The sequence below is a fragment of the Hemitrygon akajei genome, chromosome 14 (assembly GCF_048418815.1).
Source record: "Hemitrygon akajei chromosome 14, sHemAka1.3, whole genome shotgun sequence".
NCBI lineage: Eukaryota > Metazoa > Chordata > Chondrichthyes > Myliobatiformes > Dasyatidae > Hemitrygon > Hemitrygon akajei.
The window spans coordinates 23494731-23512450 of NC_133137.1; the positions used below are offsets into that span (position 1 = coordinate 23494731).

The 17720-nt window shown below is 43.3% G+C and overlaps 1 protein-coding gene across 2 annotated transcripts in view; it reads left to right on the top strand.

Annotated features, from left to right (window-relative positions):
- The window catches only part of LOC140738420 (cytosolic arginine sensor for mTORC1 subunit 2-like), a 96558-nt gene that overhangs the window by 29248 nt on the left and 49590 nt on the right, over positions 1–17720 (top strand). The window contains exons 1-2 of one of the 2 annotated variants that reach the window (XM_073065688.1): positions 196–506; positions 14239–14309. In XM_073065688.1, the coding sequence (XP_072921789.1) occupies positions 394–506; positions 14239–14309 (184 nt within the window). In that variant the 5' untranslated portion in view covers positions 196–393. Of the gene's footprint in view, positions 1–195; positions 507–14238; positions 14310–17720 lie in introns of those variants that run through there. The other variant, XM_073065689.1, reaches the window with a different exon arrangement.

Consider the following 17720-nt stretch of genomic DNA (forward strand, 5'->3'; position numbering starts at 1 on the left):
TTCCGGCCGAATAGAATGGAAACGAGTCGGCTGGAATAAGTGGAAGAATTTTTTTCTGAGCTAAGTTTCAGCACATTGTAGAGTTTGATTTTCTTCCTGAGTTCACACCAAGACAAAGAAAGGTTAGAGGGAGGAGCATTTCCGAAAAAAAAGTGTCTCGGAAGTGAGGCATTGCCAGTTTAAATGGTAAACGCTGTGCAGCTGGCATAGGAGGTTGAGAGAGGGTTGGACTCAGTTTATATCTAATGCAACAACGTTCGTATTTGTTGCAACTCACGCCAACTATTTGCTGTCTGTTACTTTTTGAGTTAAAAAAATAGGAAATTCAAGTAAACTGATGCCATTTGGGTGGGCGGGCCGCTGTCTTTCCTTCTGCTTCAGTGTACGTGTGAGATGGACCTTCACATCCTGGAGCACCGGCTCCGGGTGACCAGCCTCAGCAAAGCCGGGCTAGAGCGCTACACGCACGGCCTCATCAAGCTGGTCTTCCTGCGGGACAGGACGAGGTAAGGGAGCTGTCAGCGGCGGCCCGGCTCGCCAGGCGCCATCGGCCCCCTCCTTTGCTGTCGGGCAGGCGCGACGGACGACCCCCACCCCCAGCCCGACATCCCGGCCGCGGCACTCCTGACCGGCCCCGTCCCCGACTCCCTACCCTCCATCCTCGGGCTGGTCGTTCTCCCCCTCCCGCCGGCAGCTCACACACTTACACCCCCCCCCCCCGACCGCCTTCCCTCCCGGCCTTCTCTCTCCTCACCCTCCCCCTCCCGGCCTTCCCCCTACCCCTCCCGGCCTTCCCCCTCCCCCCTCCCCCTCCCCCTTCCCCTCCCCCTTCCCCTTCCCCTCCCCCTTCCCCTCCCCCTCCCCCCTTCCCCCCCCTCCCCCTTCCCCCCCTCTCCCCCCTCTCCCCCCCTTCCCTCTCCCTCCCCCCTCCCTCCCCCCCTCCCCTCTCCCTCCCCCCCTCTCTCCCCCTTCCCCCCTCTTCCTCCCCTCCCCCCTATAGATGGCTGTAGCAATATTGAGTATATTTAAAGTGGAGGTTGCTAAGCTCTTGATTAATAAGGGTATCAAAAGTTACAGGCAGGAGAATGGGGTTGAGAGTCAGCCATGATGGTATGGCAGAACAGACTCGATGGGCTGAATGGCCTAATTCTGCTCCTGTGTCTTACGGACAAGAGCAGAACACTCATCCCCTCAAGAATGCAGTCAGGTTATGACTGATCTGATTATAATATATCCCATATTATAAAGAAGTTTATTTGAAGAAATAATAAGCAGGACAGACACAGAATTTGTTGATGTTGCGTACTTGGATTTTCAGAAGGCCCTTGATAATGTGCCACACATGAAGCTGCTTAACGAGCTATGAGGCCATGGTATTGCTGGAAAGATTCTAGCATGGATAAAGCAGTGGCTGATTGGTAGGAGGCAAAGAGTGGGAATGAAGGGAGCCTTTTCTGGTTGGCTGCTGGTGGCTAGTGGTGTTCCACAGGGGTCTGTGTTGGGACTGATACTTTTTACGTTACATGTCAATGATTTGGATGATGGAATTGATGGCTTTGTTGCAAAGTTTGCAATGATATGAAGATGGGTGGAGAGGCAGGTAGCTTTGAGGAAGTAGAGAGGCTACAGAAGGACTTAGATTAGGAGGATGGCCAAAGAAATGCCAAATGGAATACAGTGTCGGAAAGTGTAAGGTCCTGCACTTTGGTAGGAGAAATGAAAGGGTTGACTATTTTCTGAATGGAGAGAAAATCCAACAAAACGGTGGTGCAAAGGGACTTTGGAGTCCTTGTGCAGGATTCCCTAAAGGTTAATTTGCAGGTATAGTCTTTGGTGTGCAAGGCAAATGCAATGTTAGCATTCATTTCAAGAGGACTAGAATATAAAAGCAAGATGTGATGTTGAGACTTTATAAAGCACTGGTGAGGCGTCAGTTGGAGTACTGTGAACAGTTTTTGGTCCCTTATCTTAGAAAAGATGTACTGAAATTGGAGAGGGTTCAAAGAAAGTTCACAAATGATTTCATGATTTGAAAGGCAGAGGATGATAGATTCTTGATTGGTCAGGGCATGAACAGATACGGGGGAGAAGAACAGGCTGAGAGGAACATTGGATCAGCCATGATGAAATGCTGGAGCAGACTCTGGGCCAAATAGCTTAACTCAGTTTCTATATCTTGTATTCCTGCCCATCCCTGGTATTGTTTCACCTTGCTCAACAGACTCTACTTTCAGATGTTGTGTCCTTTAGTATTTGACCTCTGAGCCTTGTCCTCTGAGATTAACAACTGAGGCAAGTTTCTTGATTCTTCCATAGGGCAAAGCTGCATTTCCACATCCGCTCTGCTTCAGTCATATCCCCTCTTGGCTGGGGGTTCTGTCCAGCCTTTACCTTAAAAATAACCCATGTATTCCAGAGCAGTCTAGTTAATCTTTTGAACTTGTAACACATTACATCCTTCCTTCAAAAAGGAGACTAATACATAGTACTTCAGATGTAGTCTCATCATTGCTCTATGTTACTGAAGACTAACCTTCCAACTTTGGTCTTCAAATCTGCTTATCATGGTGTGAGAACTGCTGTGTCTCAGCTCCTTCATACAGATTGAATTCAAGTCTGTTGAGCTGGCACGTGCTTGCTCTGTCTGCATGAGTTTCTCCTGGGTGTTTATGTCCAAAATATCTGCTGGTTGGTAGGTTATTTAGCTATTGGAGAATTGGAAGAGTTAATTGGCACGTGAGAAAGAGAAACCAGATTGCAATTAGGTGAATGAAACTGATGATGGGGTGGCATAGACTCAGTGGGCCAAATGGCCTCCTATGTCAAATATGAAATGAACAATGACAATCTTTTATCTTTCCTAATTGCTTTCTGTACCTGCACAACTAACTGTGTATGTCCTCAGGCTCCTGTACCTCCTCTTTGATAGTAGTGGTAAGAAGAGAGCGTGTCCTGGGTGATGGGGGTCCTTCATGATGAATGCTGCCTTAATGATTGAACCTTCACCTTTTGAAGATGTCCTGATGCCAGGGAGGGTAGTACCCACGATGGAGCTTGATGAGTTTACAAACCTCTGCAGCTTTTTCTGATCCTCTGCAATGGCCCCTTCATACTAGAAGGTGGTACAACCTGTTAGAATGCTACAGTATGTCTGTAGAAATTTGTTAGAGTCTTGTGTGGCATACCAAATCTCCACAACATCCTAATGAAATATAGCTGCTATTGTGCCTTCTTTGTAATTGCGTCATTATATTGGGCCCAGGATAGATCTTCAGAGACATTGATTACCCAGGAACTTGAAACTGTTCACCCTCTCTGCTTCTGATCCCTCAATGAGGACTGGTGTCTATTCCCCTTGCTGAAGTCTACAAAAGCAATTTAAAAACAACTTATATGGACAATGGTGACAGCTCACTTGTGGACCCTGGGCTCTTCAAATTGCAATAAAATAAGATGATGTGTCATTGGTGCTTAAATAGAACATAGCATCTCACTTTAATTTTGAGTTTGACAGGACTGGTTATTGGTCTAGCTGGTTATTACTGGTGTTTATGCTCTTTATGGGCCATGACCCACCCTGTTTGACCAAACTCTTTGGTCCATCTTCCTGATATTAGATTTATCTGGTCTCTGCAATTGCAGGGTGAATTTGAACTCTGATCTTTGGACTGTTTGTCCAATCATCTGGATTACTCCTTTAGTGGTATAACCACTGCACCAAACTTCTTTGGGGGTAGATAGCAAGTCTTTATAGAGGAGCTCTTTTCGTGTAACTGATTAATTTTAAGCTTGGCTGTGCTATGGGTTGTAAATCTGATAAGTGAAATACTGTACTGGAAATAATGCATTGTCCATTTTGTGTTGAATGGTTGAATGTTGTGCCTTCTCTTTAATGTGTGTCTAGAAGCATACATTCTGAGGGAATCCTTTGGTGATTATCATCACTTGGAGGGCAGTTAATGTTAAAATATCTTCAAATTAGGAATGGGGGACAAATAGCTGCTGGGACTTCTGAAGGAAAATTATAATCAAGTTTAGGTTTTTCTTGATGGAATTTTTTTTTCAATAGTAATGGGTAGTCTGGGTCCTTTTTATTTGTGAACTCCGCCATGGACAGTTGCGAAAGGAGGGTTGGGCATGGGGCTAGCAACCCCATCCTGTAGAAACCAAGAGCTACAGAAACCCCTACAGAAGCTCCAAAGACCTTGCCTCTGGGAAAGGAGGGATCTTTGCCTAGAGGACGTATGAAGTCGTGGGGAAAGCCACAAGTCTGTGGAAGCCACAGGGCCAATCATCCAATTCACCACCATTGGAACATGGAAAGTAAAGACCGTATGAAAATGTAAAGACCACACAAGTGGCGGCCGAAATGGGAAAATCACCAATCTGAGCCTGCTCAGCATCAGTGAGACAAGATGGACACAGTCTGGGTAGAAGTGGCTGATGACAGGGGAGCTACTGCTTTATTCGGGGCATGAGGAAGACGATGCACCACATACACAAGGAGTGGCACTCGTGTTATCAAACGTAGTACAGAAAGTATTGATAGGATGAGAGGCCTATGGTCCCCACATCATCTCAGCATCTAGTAGAACAAAGAAGAAAAAGATCAAGTTGAGTGTTGTACAGTGTCATGCACCAACTAATGACAGTGACAACGAAACCAAGGATGCTTTCTACAACAGACTCCAGAACATCCTAGGAGTGTATCCTGAGAGATATGTTAACATTCTCACGGGAGACTTCAATGCAAAATTAGGATCAGATGACATTGGTTACAAAGGTGTGATGGGAACACACTGACTGGGTATGATGAATGAAAACAGAGAGCTCTTTGCTAATGTGTGTGTTGAATAACATGGTCCTCTGAGGCGCCATCGCTTTCCCCACAAAAGAACTCCCAAGAACACCTGGGTGTCACTTGATCACATAAGAGAAACAAATAGACCACATCTGTTTATCCAAGAAATTCAGGAGATTACTTCAAGATGTCAGAGTGAGGACAGGAACGGATGGATCCAAAGCTAAAAATCAAGCTGAAGAAGAATTGGCTGGAATCAGCATGCGTTCCAGATGTTAAGGGTCCTTAGTAATGAACGCCACCTTCTTGAGGCATCAGCTCTTGAAGATGTTCTTGATGGTGGAGTGGGTTTTGCCGATAATGAAGCTGGCTGAGTCTACAGTGCTCTGCAGCCTTTTGCATTCTTGTGCATTAGAGCCCCCAGGCCAGGCTGTGATACAAGCATTTAGAATGCTCTCCACTGTACACCTTTAGAAATTTGTGAATCTTTGGTGAAATGCAGAATCTTTTCAAAATCTGAAGTAAAGCCGCTGATGTGATTTCTTCATCATTGCAGATTGGTCCTGTAAGATGTTGACAATCAGCAGCTTGAAGCTTGACCCCACAGTGAGGATTGGTGGGTGTTCCCTCGACTTCCTGAAATCCACAATTAATTCCTTGGTCTTGCTGCTGTTGGGTTTGAGATTGTTGTGACACCACTCAACCAGCTGATCTGCAGGTACCTTGCCCTTGTGTGCCTCCTTGTCGTCATTTGAGATTCCATCAACAACAGTGCTGTCATCAGTGAATTTATACATGACCTGTTGCTATACAGAAGGTGTGTGTGAAGGCAAAGCAAACAAACCTAACAATGTGGTAGACAATGCCCCATGATTGGTGACGTCCACTGTTGTAGTGCCTAAAGCAGGGGAGAGTTACTTGTGCTATGGAAATTTTATATTGACCATAACCGAACTTCGGATGATAAACTATACTCTCTGGCCATTTTTCAGATCTGTAGGCCAAGATCTTCATAAAGTTGTATTTATTCAGCTGGGTGCAAGCTAAGAATCTAGATGCAACTAATCAACTGTATCTAACAATTATTCCCTCGAACATATTGTATTTGTGCACTTTTATGAAGTCCTTATGAGAAATGCTCTGGCAACCCTTGATAGGACGCTGCGGGGAGCTGTTCATTGTTTGCATGGACAGATGGTATCCTAATAGCAATGGCCACAATATTTAGAAGGGCCCATCAGCACAATGGCAAGTTTGAGAAAAATCAATATCTCTTTTGTGCAGAAGGAAGTAATTTACTTGGGCCAGGAAGTAAATGTAAATAGTCCGTATCTAGAGTATGAGATGGTAGAAATAATAATCCAAGCCAGGAAACCTGAAAATGTCAGTGAATATTGATTATTTCTAGTTTGGGCAAATATCAGTTTATTATTGTCATGAGGAATTGGTGCAAGGGACAGGATTTCTGATTTCTGAATCATTGAGATCCCTCCTGGGGAAGGTATGACCTGTACAAAAGGACAGATTACACCTATACCCGTGGGGGACCAGTATCCTTGTAGGCACGTTTGCTGGAGCTGTTGGGGAGGGTTTAAACTAATGTTTCAAGGGATGGGAATAGGACTGAGGTTGGGGCAGTTGGTTTACAACTAGACGTAGCATGCAGTGAGACTGTCAGGAAGGGCGTTCAGATAGGGCAAAATTGCAGTCAGTGTGATGAGTTAGTGTAACATGGGGGCAAAATCTTAAAGGGTGATGAATAAAGGACAGAAGGTGTTATATTTGAATATACACAGTATACAGAATAAGGTAGATATTGCAGTGAGAGGTTGCAAGGTATGTCGTGGGCATCACTGAGTCATGGCTGAAAGAAGATCTCAGTTGTGAGCGTAACATCCAAGGATACACATTGTATTGAAAGGACAGGCAAGTAGGCCTAGGGGTGTGGTGGCTCTATTTGTAAAAAATGAATCAAATTCTTAGAAAGAAGTGAAATAGGATTAGAAGATGTAGAGTCGAGAAACTGCAAGGGTAAAAAGACCCTTTTGGGAGTTGTATACAGGCCTCCGAATAGTAGCCAGGATGTGGGATACAAATTACAATGGGAGATAGAAATGGCATGTAAAAAGGGCAATGTTATTATAGTCATGGGGGATTTCAATATGCAGACCAAAGTTGATTGGAGGAGGACACTAGTGGGGATAATGGCAGAACAGCAATGGCTGGAGTTTCTGAGGGCAATTTGGAAGGTTTAGGATAGATACATCCCAATGATGAAGAAGTATTTTAAAGGGAGGATGAGGCAACAGTGGTTGACAGGAAGTTAAAGACAGCATAAAAGCAAAAGAGGGGGCATATAATATAGCAAAAATTACTGGAAAGCATTTAAAAACCAACAGAAGGCAACTAAAAAGCCATAAAGAGAGAAGAGATGAAATATGAATGCAAGTTAGCCAATAATATAAGAGGATATCAGAAGTTTGTCTCTAGCTATATAAAGAGTAAAAGAGAGTGTTTATCAGGCCTCTGGAGAATAACACTGAAGGAGTAGTAATGGAGGATGAACTTAAGTATTTTGTAACAGTCTTCACCAAGGAACACTCGAGCAGTATGCCAGCAAGTCGAGAGTATCAGGGGCCAGAAGTGAGTGTAGTTGCTATTGCTAAGGAGAAGATCCTTGGGAAGCTGAAAGGACTGAAGATGGATGTGTCACCTGGACCTGATAGCTACCACTTTCAGAACCCTGGGGTGAAGTGATTGTGGAGGCATTAGTAGTGATCTTTCAAGAATCACTAGATTATAGAATGGGTCCAGAGGACTGGAAAATTGCAAATGTCACTCCACTCTTTAAGAAGGGAGGGAGGCTGGGAAATAAAAAGTAAATTATAGGTCAGTTAGCCTGACTTCAGTGAAGATGTTGAAGTCCACTGTTAAGGATGAAATTTCGGGGTACTTGGAGACACATGACAATGTGGTCCAAAGTCAGCATGGACCCCTTTTCTGAAGTGGAAAATCTTGCCTGATAAATCTTCTGGAATTCTCTGAGGAAGTAACAGACAGATTAGATGAAGGACAGTCAGTGATGTTGTTTACTTGAATTTTCAAAGGCCTTTGAGGTGTTGCACATGAGGCTGCTTAATAAGGTAAGAGTCCATGGTAATACAGGGGAGGTTCATCTTCATGGGCAGAAGACTGGCAGGAGGTAAAAGAGTTGGCATAAAGAGGCCTTTTTTGGTTGGCTGCTGGTGACTAGTGGTGTTCCTCAGCGGCCAGTTTTAGAATTGCTTATTTTTATATTATATGTCAATGATTTAGATGGTGGAATTGATGGCTTGGTGGATGATACAAAGGTAGAGGGGCAGGTAGTGTTGAGGAAGCAAGGATTCTGTAAAAGGACTCAGACAGATTGGGAGAATGGGCAAAGAAGTGGCAGATAGGATATAGTGCAGGGAAATGTATAGTCATGCACTTTGGTAGAAGGAATAAAGGCATAGACTATTTTCAAAGTGGGGAGAAAATTCAAATATCAGATGCAAAGGGATTCGGGAGTCCTTGTGCAGGATTCCCTAAAGGCTAGCTTGCAGGTTGAGTCAGTGGTAAGGAAGGCAAATGCAATGTTAGCTTTCATTTTATGAGGACTAGAATATAAGAGCAAGGATGTAATGTGAAGGCTTTATTGGTCAGACTGCAAATAAAGTACTGTAAGCAGTTTTGGACCCCTTTTCTAAGAAGGTGTGCTGGCATTGTGAGTATCCAGAGTAGGTTTATGAAAATGATCCCAGGAATGAAAGGGTTAACATGTAGGAGCATTTCATGGCTCTGTGCTTGTACTTGCTGGAGTTTAGAAGAATGGAGAGGGGGAGATCTAATTGAAACCTATCGAATATTGAAAGACCTAGATTGAGTAGATGTAGGGAGGGTGTTTCTTACAGCGGGTAAGTCTTGGACGAGAGGGCACACTCTCAGAATAGAGGAAAGTCTATTTAGAAGAGATGAGGAATTTCTTTAGCCAGAGGGTAGTGAATTTGTGGAATTCATTGCCATGGACAATTGTGGAGGCCAAGTCATTGGGTATATTTAAAGCGGACGTTGATAGGTTCTTGATAAGTCAGGGCATCAAAGGTTATGGGGAGAAGGCAGGAGAATGGGGTTGAGAGGAGTAATAAATCAGCTATGATGAGATGGCAGACCAGACTTGATGAGCTGAATGGCCTAATTATTGCTCCTATTTATGGTGATGAAATACAGTAAAAACCTTTTGCTTGTGTGCCATCCTGACAGAGCATTCCTGATGCTTTATTAATTGTTTTTATGTAAAAGTTACCACAAATACCACTAAAAATACCTAGTGATATTACAGCAAACAGTGAAGGGGTGAGCGCTGGCGAGGCAAGTTCATGGGCTGTTGCAGATGGAGTTCCGATGCTCCTTCAATACACATGGATGCTTGAGAGCGTCTTTGGGCTGGGCGATGGAATCTGGATCCAGAGTGAGTCATTGGATGGCGTGGTCTAGGCCTGGAGCCTTTCACTGCACCTGGATCTAGTGCAAGGTCCAATTCTCTGTTCAGACCACTTAAACGCTGGCCCAGATCGGATGCAAGAACCGATTTCACTTGCTGTCTGCGATCTTCACTCCTCTCTCCAGGGCGCGGAGCCATTCGCTATTCTATTGTTGAGTCCATTCAAACGCTGGCCCAGAATGAGCTGAAAAGACTGTGTCAGTCAGGACAAGAGCTGATTTCACTCGCTGTCCGTGATTGTCACTCCTCTCTCCATGATGGTGAGACTATGAAGACCGCTCTGGCTGCTGTGCTCTGTGTTTGCTAATACAATGAACCGATCAATGAGACTTCGGGCCTACTCTGGGGTTCAGATCTGAGGACTCCATTTTGGTTCGGAATGCTGTTGTTTGCTTCAACTGTTTGCACGTTTTTTTTTCTTTTGCACATTGAGTGTTGGTCTTTTTGTCTTTAATTGGTTCTTTTGGGTTTTCTTTGTGGCTACCTGTGAGAAAACAAACCTCAAGGTTGTACCATTTATACATTCTTTGATGATAAATGATCTTGAATCTTGCTTTACAGTAGAGGGTGATGTCCTTGCAATGAGGACAATGTGAATGGAGCTGGTTTTGAAATATTGAAAAGTTAGATAGATTCAGATAGGAATGTGTTTGCAATATTGCTGCAAACTGTCCATAAACTGGTGTTGCTTTGTCAGATCATAAAGTAATTATCCAAAGAACTGTGAAGTAAGAGGATTGCAGTAGAATTTAAGGCAATATGTTTAAATAGGAATTAGAATGCTGTAGCTATGGTTTGTCTTGGAATGAACAAAGATATGGGCGAGTTTGTGTGTGTGTGTGTTATACACATACATACACAGTAGCCTCTTTGTTAGGACCTCCTGTACCTAATTAAAGTGGCTGCTGAGTGTATGTCCATGGTCTTCTGCTGCTGTAGTCCATCCACTTCAAGGTTCGACATGTTGTGCATTCAGGGGCACTCTTCTGCACACCACTGTTGGAACACGTGGTTATTTGAATTACTGTCTCCTTCCTGTCAGCTTGAACCAGTTTGGCCATTCTCCAATGCCTCTCATTAACAAGGCATCTTCACCCACCGAACTGTTGTTCACAGGATTTTTTTAAAACTTATTAACATTCTCTGTTTGTGTGTGAAAGTTCCAGGAAATGAGCAGTTTCTGAGATACTCAAACCACTCCGTCTGGCACTAACAGTTACGGTCAGTCACTTCTCATTCTGATATTTGCTCTGAACATCAGTTGAACTTGAACACCTCTGCATGCTTTTATGATTTGAGTTGCTGATGAGATATTTGCATTAATGAGCAGGTGTACCAGAATTTCAGGATATGTATTGCATATATTTCCCTGACATTAAATGCACCTATTGCACCTTAAGTTTGCCAGAACTGCAGAGCCCAAACATCAAGAGCACCATTTTAGGTGGGACAGCTCAGCTCATTCTAGCTGGTCTACAGATTACTTGAGAAAGGTATGGACCACTCTTTAATGTTAGTTGAAGACCACTTAGAATAGTTTAGGGCCAGTTTATTGCGATACAGTGGAGGAACTCTGATCCATTTTGTAGGTGGTCTCTTATTTAATCAGATAATGGTGGTGATTTTGTTTTTTAAACACTTCACAAGGAGAGAAACTGCATCACTTCATCTTTATTTTGCCACCCAGCCTCAAATAGTCAAGCTGAAAAGTCACGAGGGGTGGCACAGTGGTCAGCGCGGCACTTTACAGTACGATTGACCTGGCTTCAATCCCAGACGTTGCCTGTAAGGAGTTTGTACCGTGACCACGTGGATTTCCTTCAGAGTCCAAAAATGTACCAGCTGGTAGGTTAATTGGTCATTGTAAATTGTCCTGTCATTAGGCTATTGTTAAATCAGGGGTTGCTAGGCGGCACAGCTGGTAGAGCCTGCTCCATGCTGTATCACAATAAGTTAATAAAAGTCAGCATGTGTGATAAAACACAATATAAAACTTATCTGGGAAGGTCCATTGTAGTTATAAAGAAGGCATGACAGCAGCTATATTTCATAAGGAGTGTTAATCGAGGAGAATTGGGAGTCACAAAAGACATTTGCAAATTTCTACGGATGTTGCATGCTGAACATTCTAACTGGCTGCATTAGCCATCTGTAATGGAGGGGCCACTGCACGGGATCAAAATAAGCTACAGAAACTTGTGAGCTCAGTTAGCCCCATCATGGGCACTGGCCTCCCCAGCATCCAGGACATCTTCGAGGAGCAACGTCCCTAAAAGGTGGCGTCCATCACCCAGGACGTGCCACCTTCTCATTGCTACCATGAGGAAGGAGGTACAGGAGCCTGAAGGCACACACTCAGTGATTTAGGAACAGCTTCTTCCCCTCTACCATCCGATTCCTAAATGGATGTTGAACCCATGAACACGACCTCACTACTTTTTCTTTTTTGCCTTGCTCATTTAATTTAACTTATTAATATATATTATCTGTAATTTACAGCTTTTATTTTGTATTGCAATGTACTGCTGCTGCTTAACAACAAATTTCACGACACATGCCAGTGATATTAAACCTGATTCTGATGGGTTAGTTGTAGGTAAAATAAGTCAAATACAGTTAATTCTCGTAACATCAACCTTGTACAATTCAAACTATTTAGACAGCAATGAAATGTTCTTAAAGGCAAGAGTATAAGTTTAGAATTAAAATCTGCTGATGTATTGCGCCAACGACTGGGTTGTTCTACCACAAGGAGGAAAAGATGACTCTTCAAATAAAAACAAAAAACAAAAAAACACAGGCGATTAAAAATCCGCAATATATCAGAAAATATGTATTTTTAAAATCTCAGTAAGGAAGCTTATAAGTAAGGCTTTTATTTTCCAATTCCCTCTTTGACCAGCAGATTAAAGTTTATTCTTCCCCCCCCCCCCCCGAGAACCAGCTTTTATCCTATCAGTGCATCACCCTCTCACTGTAGGTAATTTAGATGAAGGCATTGAGAATAACAAGTTTGCTGATGATACTAAGCTGGGTGGCAGTGTGACATGTGATGAGGATGTTAGGAGAATTCAGGGTGACTTGGATAGGCTGGGTGAGTGGGCAGATACTTGGCAGATGACGTTTAATGTGAATAAGTGTGAGGTTATCCACTTTGGGAGTAAGAACAGGAAGGCAGATTATTATCTGAACGGTGTAGAGTTAGGTAAGGGAGAAATACAAAGAGATCTAGGAGTCCTTGTTCATCAGTCACTGAAGGTGAATGAGCAAGTGCAGCAGGCAGTGAAGAAGGCTAATGGAATGTTGGCCTTTATTACAAAGGGAATTGAGTACAAGAGCAAGGAAATCCTCTTGCATTTGTACAGAGCCCTGGTGAGGCCACACCTGGAGTATTGTGTACAGTTTTGGTCTCCAGGGTTAAGGAAGGACATCCTGGCTGTAGAGGAAGTGCAGCGTAGATTCACGAGGTTAATTCCTGGGATGTCTGGACTGTCTTACGCAGAGAAGTTAGAGATACTGGGCTTGTACACGCTGGAATTAAGGAGATTGAGAGGGGATCTGATTGCAACATATAAGATTATTAAGGGATTGGACAAGATAGAGGCAGGAAATATGTTCCAGATGCTGGGAGAGTCCAGTACCAGAGGGCATGGTTTGAGAATAAGGGGTAGGTCATTTAGGACAGAGTTAAGGAAAAACTTCTTCTCCCAGAGAGTTGTGGGGGTCTGGAATGCACTGCCTCGGAAGGTAGTGGAGGCCAATTCTCTGGATGCTTTCAAGAAGGAGCTAGATAGGTATCTTATGGATAGGGGAATCAAGGGATATGGGGACAAGGCAGGAACCGGGTATTGATAGTAGATGATCAGCCATGATCTCAAAATGGTGGTGCAGGCTCGAAGGGCCGAATGGTCTACTTCTGCACCTATTGTCTATTGTAATTGAGCTGCCCGAGAACCAGCTTTTATCCTATCAGTGCATCACCCTCTCACTGTAGGTAATTGAGCTGCCTTTGTCACTTCCCACTTCCGACGAAAGATCCAGATTGCAACATTAACTCTGTCTTCCTGCCCACAGAGTGGCCTGATGACCTGCTGAATATTTCCAGTATTTTCTATTTTTAGTTTAGTTTTTCAGCTCCTGCAATTTTATTTTTCATTTTCCACAGTTTCTTAATTCCCAAATGCTTTTGGTGCTAAAGAAGGGTCTTGGCCAAAAACATCAACTGTTTACTAATTTCCATGGATGTTGCCTGATCTGCTGAGTTCTTCCACGTTTGATTTTTGGTGCTGATTGCATTAACAATAATTCATCATCATCATCATGGGCCATGTTGTATGATGTGGGTGTTCATGGCCTTTAACCATGATTGCTCTTGGCAAATTTTTCTACATGTGGTTTGCCATTGCCTTCTGGGCAGTGTCTTTACGAGACGGGTGACCTCAACACTCTTCAGAGATTGGCTTCAGTGGTCGCATAACCAGGACTTGTGATGATGCACCAGCTGATTATATGACCATGCACCACCTACCCTCATGGCTTAATGTCGCCCTGATCGGGGGCTAAGCAGGTGCTACACCTTGCCCAAGGGTGACCTACAGGCTAGAACCTTGCACCTCCTCTGGTAGAGACACAACTCCACCCTGCCACTGGAATAATACATAGACCATCAAATTGAACAATTACTGACCTTTTCCTCCTCCATCATCTAGCTGGAATATGGTCAAAACTGTGCATCATTTAGACCGTAAGAGCTGAATTCGGCCCACTGAGTCTGGTTTGCCGTTTGATCGTGGCTGATCAATTGCCCCCTCAACCCCATTCTCCCTAAAAGACCATGAGACACTGGAGAAGAATCAGGCCATTCGGCCCATCTTACACTTTGTGCTAATCTCTCCCTCTTATTTTGGTGTTGCAGGTGTAAGTTCTTCAGCCTGACGGAAATGACTGATGACTACACACTGGTATTAGATGAAGAGGGATTTAAAGGTATAATGCTATTTTCCTTCAGTTTATAAATGTGTGCCTACAATGTTCACTTGGATCATTTGAAACATAGTTGCACCAGTACTGGCATATTATAATTGGTCTCATCCTATTTGGCTATGGATTTCTTCATTGCATTATTCATATTGATTAATTTGTCCCCCTTGTGATCTATTTTAACACACTCATGAGCCTTTGTCAAATGTTTGCTCAATCTTCTTTTGTAGCATTTCTGAATGTTTTCAGCCTGAACTTGTTTTAGGGGGACCTTTTTGAGGTTCATGTGGCATGTGTACTGGATCCTGGTTACTTAAAAAAAATTGTTGTTTTTGAGCAGTTTGGGGTGATGAATGTGGACTAGGATGCTTCAGTGAAGAATGGCCCTGTGACCTGCATTGGCTAGCAGTACTGAACCAAACTGAACACTACTGGTTTGATATTCTGTGTTGTTCGCTCGCTTTATGCCATTTGCGCAATTTGTTATTTTTTGCACACTGGCTGTTGGCAGTTTTCCCGAGCGGGTTCTATAGTCTTTCTTCGTTTCGTGTTTGCCTGCGGGAGGACGAATCTCAGAATTATATACGTGCTTTGTTAGTAAATGTACTTTGAATCTTGTTTTAATAATCTTTAAATGGGTTAACAGCTGCATTTAAAAATGCCCTTCAGATGATTTTTGCGTAACAGTTTAACAATGAGTATTTGTACAATTGCCTCAGCTCCAAGTTGCATGCGTGTGGCTGACAACTCTGAAATTGCAGTCATTTGGCAGGCAGTTTCTAGCTTCACGACAGCAATGGAAATGAATGATTGTTTAAACAGTTTTAATTCTGTTGGCTAAAGAAGGAAAACAGGGCTTGTTGCTCACTGATGTGCTGTGGGACCTTTTGCGTAGGAGAGGTATATATTCTCTTTAGAACAATAGTGGGTGATCACATTGAAATGGGCAACTGAGCCGCAGAGGATGCGTGTACTGGCTGAAAATTCCACAGCTAAGTTACAAAGCCTCAAAGTAAGGGGTAGGTCATTTTGGAGTGAAATGAACTGGAATTTCTTCATTCAGGAGGTGATGAATTCCCGACCCTTGTGGCATTGAACTTGTCATTGAACCTATTCAAGGCAGATTTATAGATTTAAAGTAGGGGGTTCCCAACCTGGGGCCCATGGATCCCTCGGTTAATGGTAAGGGTCCATGGCCTAAAAAAAATTGGGAGCCCCTGATTTAAAGGAATCGGAGACATTATGGGAAGGTAGTTGAAAAGTGAAGGATTAGAAACCATCTTTTTGCATAGTGGAATCTGAATAGCAAACACCTGATCCAGATTCACACATACCATAAATTGGGGGGACCGCTTTGTTGAGCACCTCCGCTCCATCCACCAAAAGTGGAACTTCTTGCTGGCCAAACATTTTTGTTCCAATTTCACGTTCCAACATGTTGGTCCACAGCCGTTTCTTGTGCTGCGATGAGGTCACCCTGGTGGAGGAGCAACACCTTGTATTCCGTCTGGGTAGCCTCCAACCTGATGGCATGAATATCAATTTCGCCTTCCAGTTTAAGAAAAAAATCCCTCCTCCCTCCCCTATTCTTCTATTCTCCACTCTGGCCTCTTCTCACCTGCCTATCACTTTATCACTGTGTCTCCTCCTCCTCCGCTTTCCTCTCTGGTCCACTCTCCTCTCTTATCAGATTCCTTCCTCTCCGGTTCTTTACCTTTCCTTCTTCTAGCTATCCTCCTTCCCCTTCCCCCACCTTTTTGTTCTATCATCTTCCTTCCTTCCTTCCTCCTATGGCATTCATAGCAAAAGGATTTGAGTACAGGAGCAGGGAGGTTCTACTGCAGTTGTACAAGGCCTTGGTGAGACCGCACCTAGAATATTGTGTGCAGTTTTGGTCCCCTAATCTGAGGAAAGACATTCTTGCCATAGAGGGAGTACAGAGAAGGTTCACCAGATTGATTCCTGGGATGGCAGGACTTTCATATGAAGAAAGACTGGATCGACTAGGCTTATACTCACTGGAATTTAGAAGATTGAGGGGGGATCTTATTGAAACGCATAAAATTCTAAAGGGATTGGACGGGCTAGATGCAGGAAGATTGTTTCCGATGTTGGGGAAGTCCAGAACGAGGGGTCACAGTTTAAGGATAATGGGGAAGCCTTTTAGGACCGAGATGAGGAAAAACTTCTTCACACAGAGAGTGGTGAATCTGTGGAATTCTCTGCCACAGGAAACAGTTGAGGCCGGTTCATTGGCTATATTTAAGAGGAAGTTAGATATGGCCCTTGTGGCTAAAGGGATCGGGGGTATGGCGAGAAAGCAGGTACAGGGTTCTGAGTTGGATGATCAGCCATGATCATACTGAATGGCGGTGCAGGCTCAAAGGGCCGAATAGCCTACTCCTGCACCTATTTTCTATGTTTCTGTGTTTCTATGTTTCTCCTCACTCCTGAAGAAGGGTCTCGGCCTGTAACGTCAACTCTTTATTCATTTCCATAGATGTTGCCTGACCTGAGTTCCTCTGGCATGTGTGTGTTGTTTGAATTGCCAGCTTTTGCAGACTTACTCATGTTTATAATTAAACAGTTGTTTTTTCTTTAGATTTGGATTCCACAGAATGGGGTTTCCATAATAAAACTAGATAAATAATGCTTTTTTTTCCCCTTTCAATAAAGTCCTTCTGATTTTATTTTTAGTTAGAGGTTGCCTTCTGATTAGTCTGTTTCTTTTCATTATGTTGCATAGCCCTGGGATAGTTTTAATTTTCAAGTCTAGAATTTGGTGTTTTCTTTACCCCACCTTAGTCCCAAAAAAGTTAGAAACGATATTTGACATTTATTAAGCTATTGAATTATTTTTACAGATATACTCCAAGTAATATTTTTGCAAAGAACTTCAATTTCAATGGTTGGGGAACTTAATATTGATGCTCAATTTCTTTCCAAAGTGTGCTGCATTCACATTAAATCTGTGCAAAGATCAGAAGCTTAAGTGATCATTATGTTCTCTTTAAAGCATCTAATTTGCATTTGATTTGATAACTGCTTTGAGGTTTTATCATTATATCAGAAGTCTCCAATAAGACAATATTCTTACCAACAGATTAAGTTAATTTCTTCTCAGAGGTTTATCTCAGAGTATCCATTATTGAGAGGCCATAAGACAGGAGCTGAACTAGGCCCATCGAGACTGCTCTGCCATTCGATCATGGCTGATTTTGTTTCCTTCTCAACCCCATTCATCCGCCTTCTCCCTGTAACCTATGACACCCTTACTAATTAAGAATCTATCACCTCTTTTAAATACGCCCAATGACATGCATGGCCTCCACAGCTGTTTGTGGCAATGAATTCCAGAGATTCACCACAGTCTGGCTAAAGAAATTCCTCTGTCTCTGCCCTAAGGAATGTCCTTCT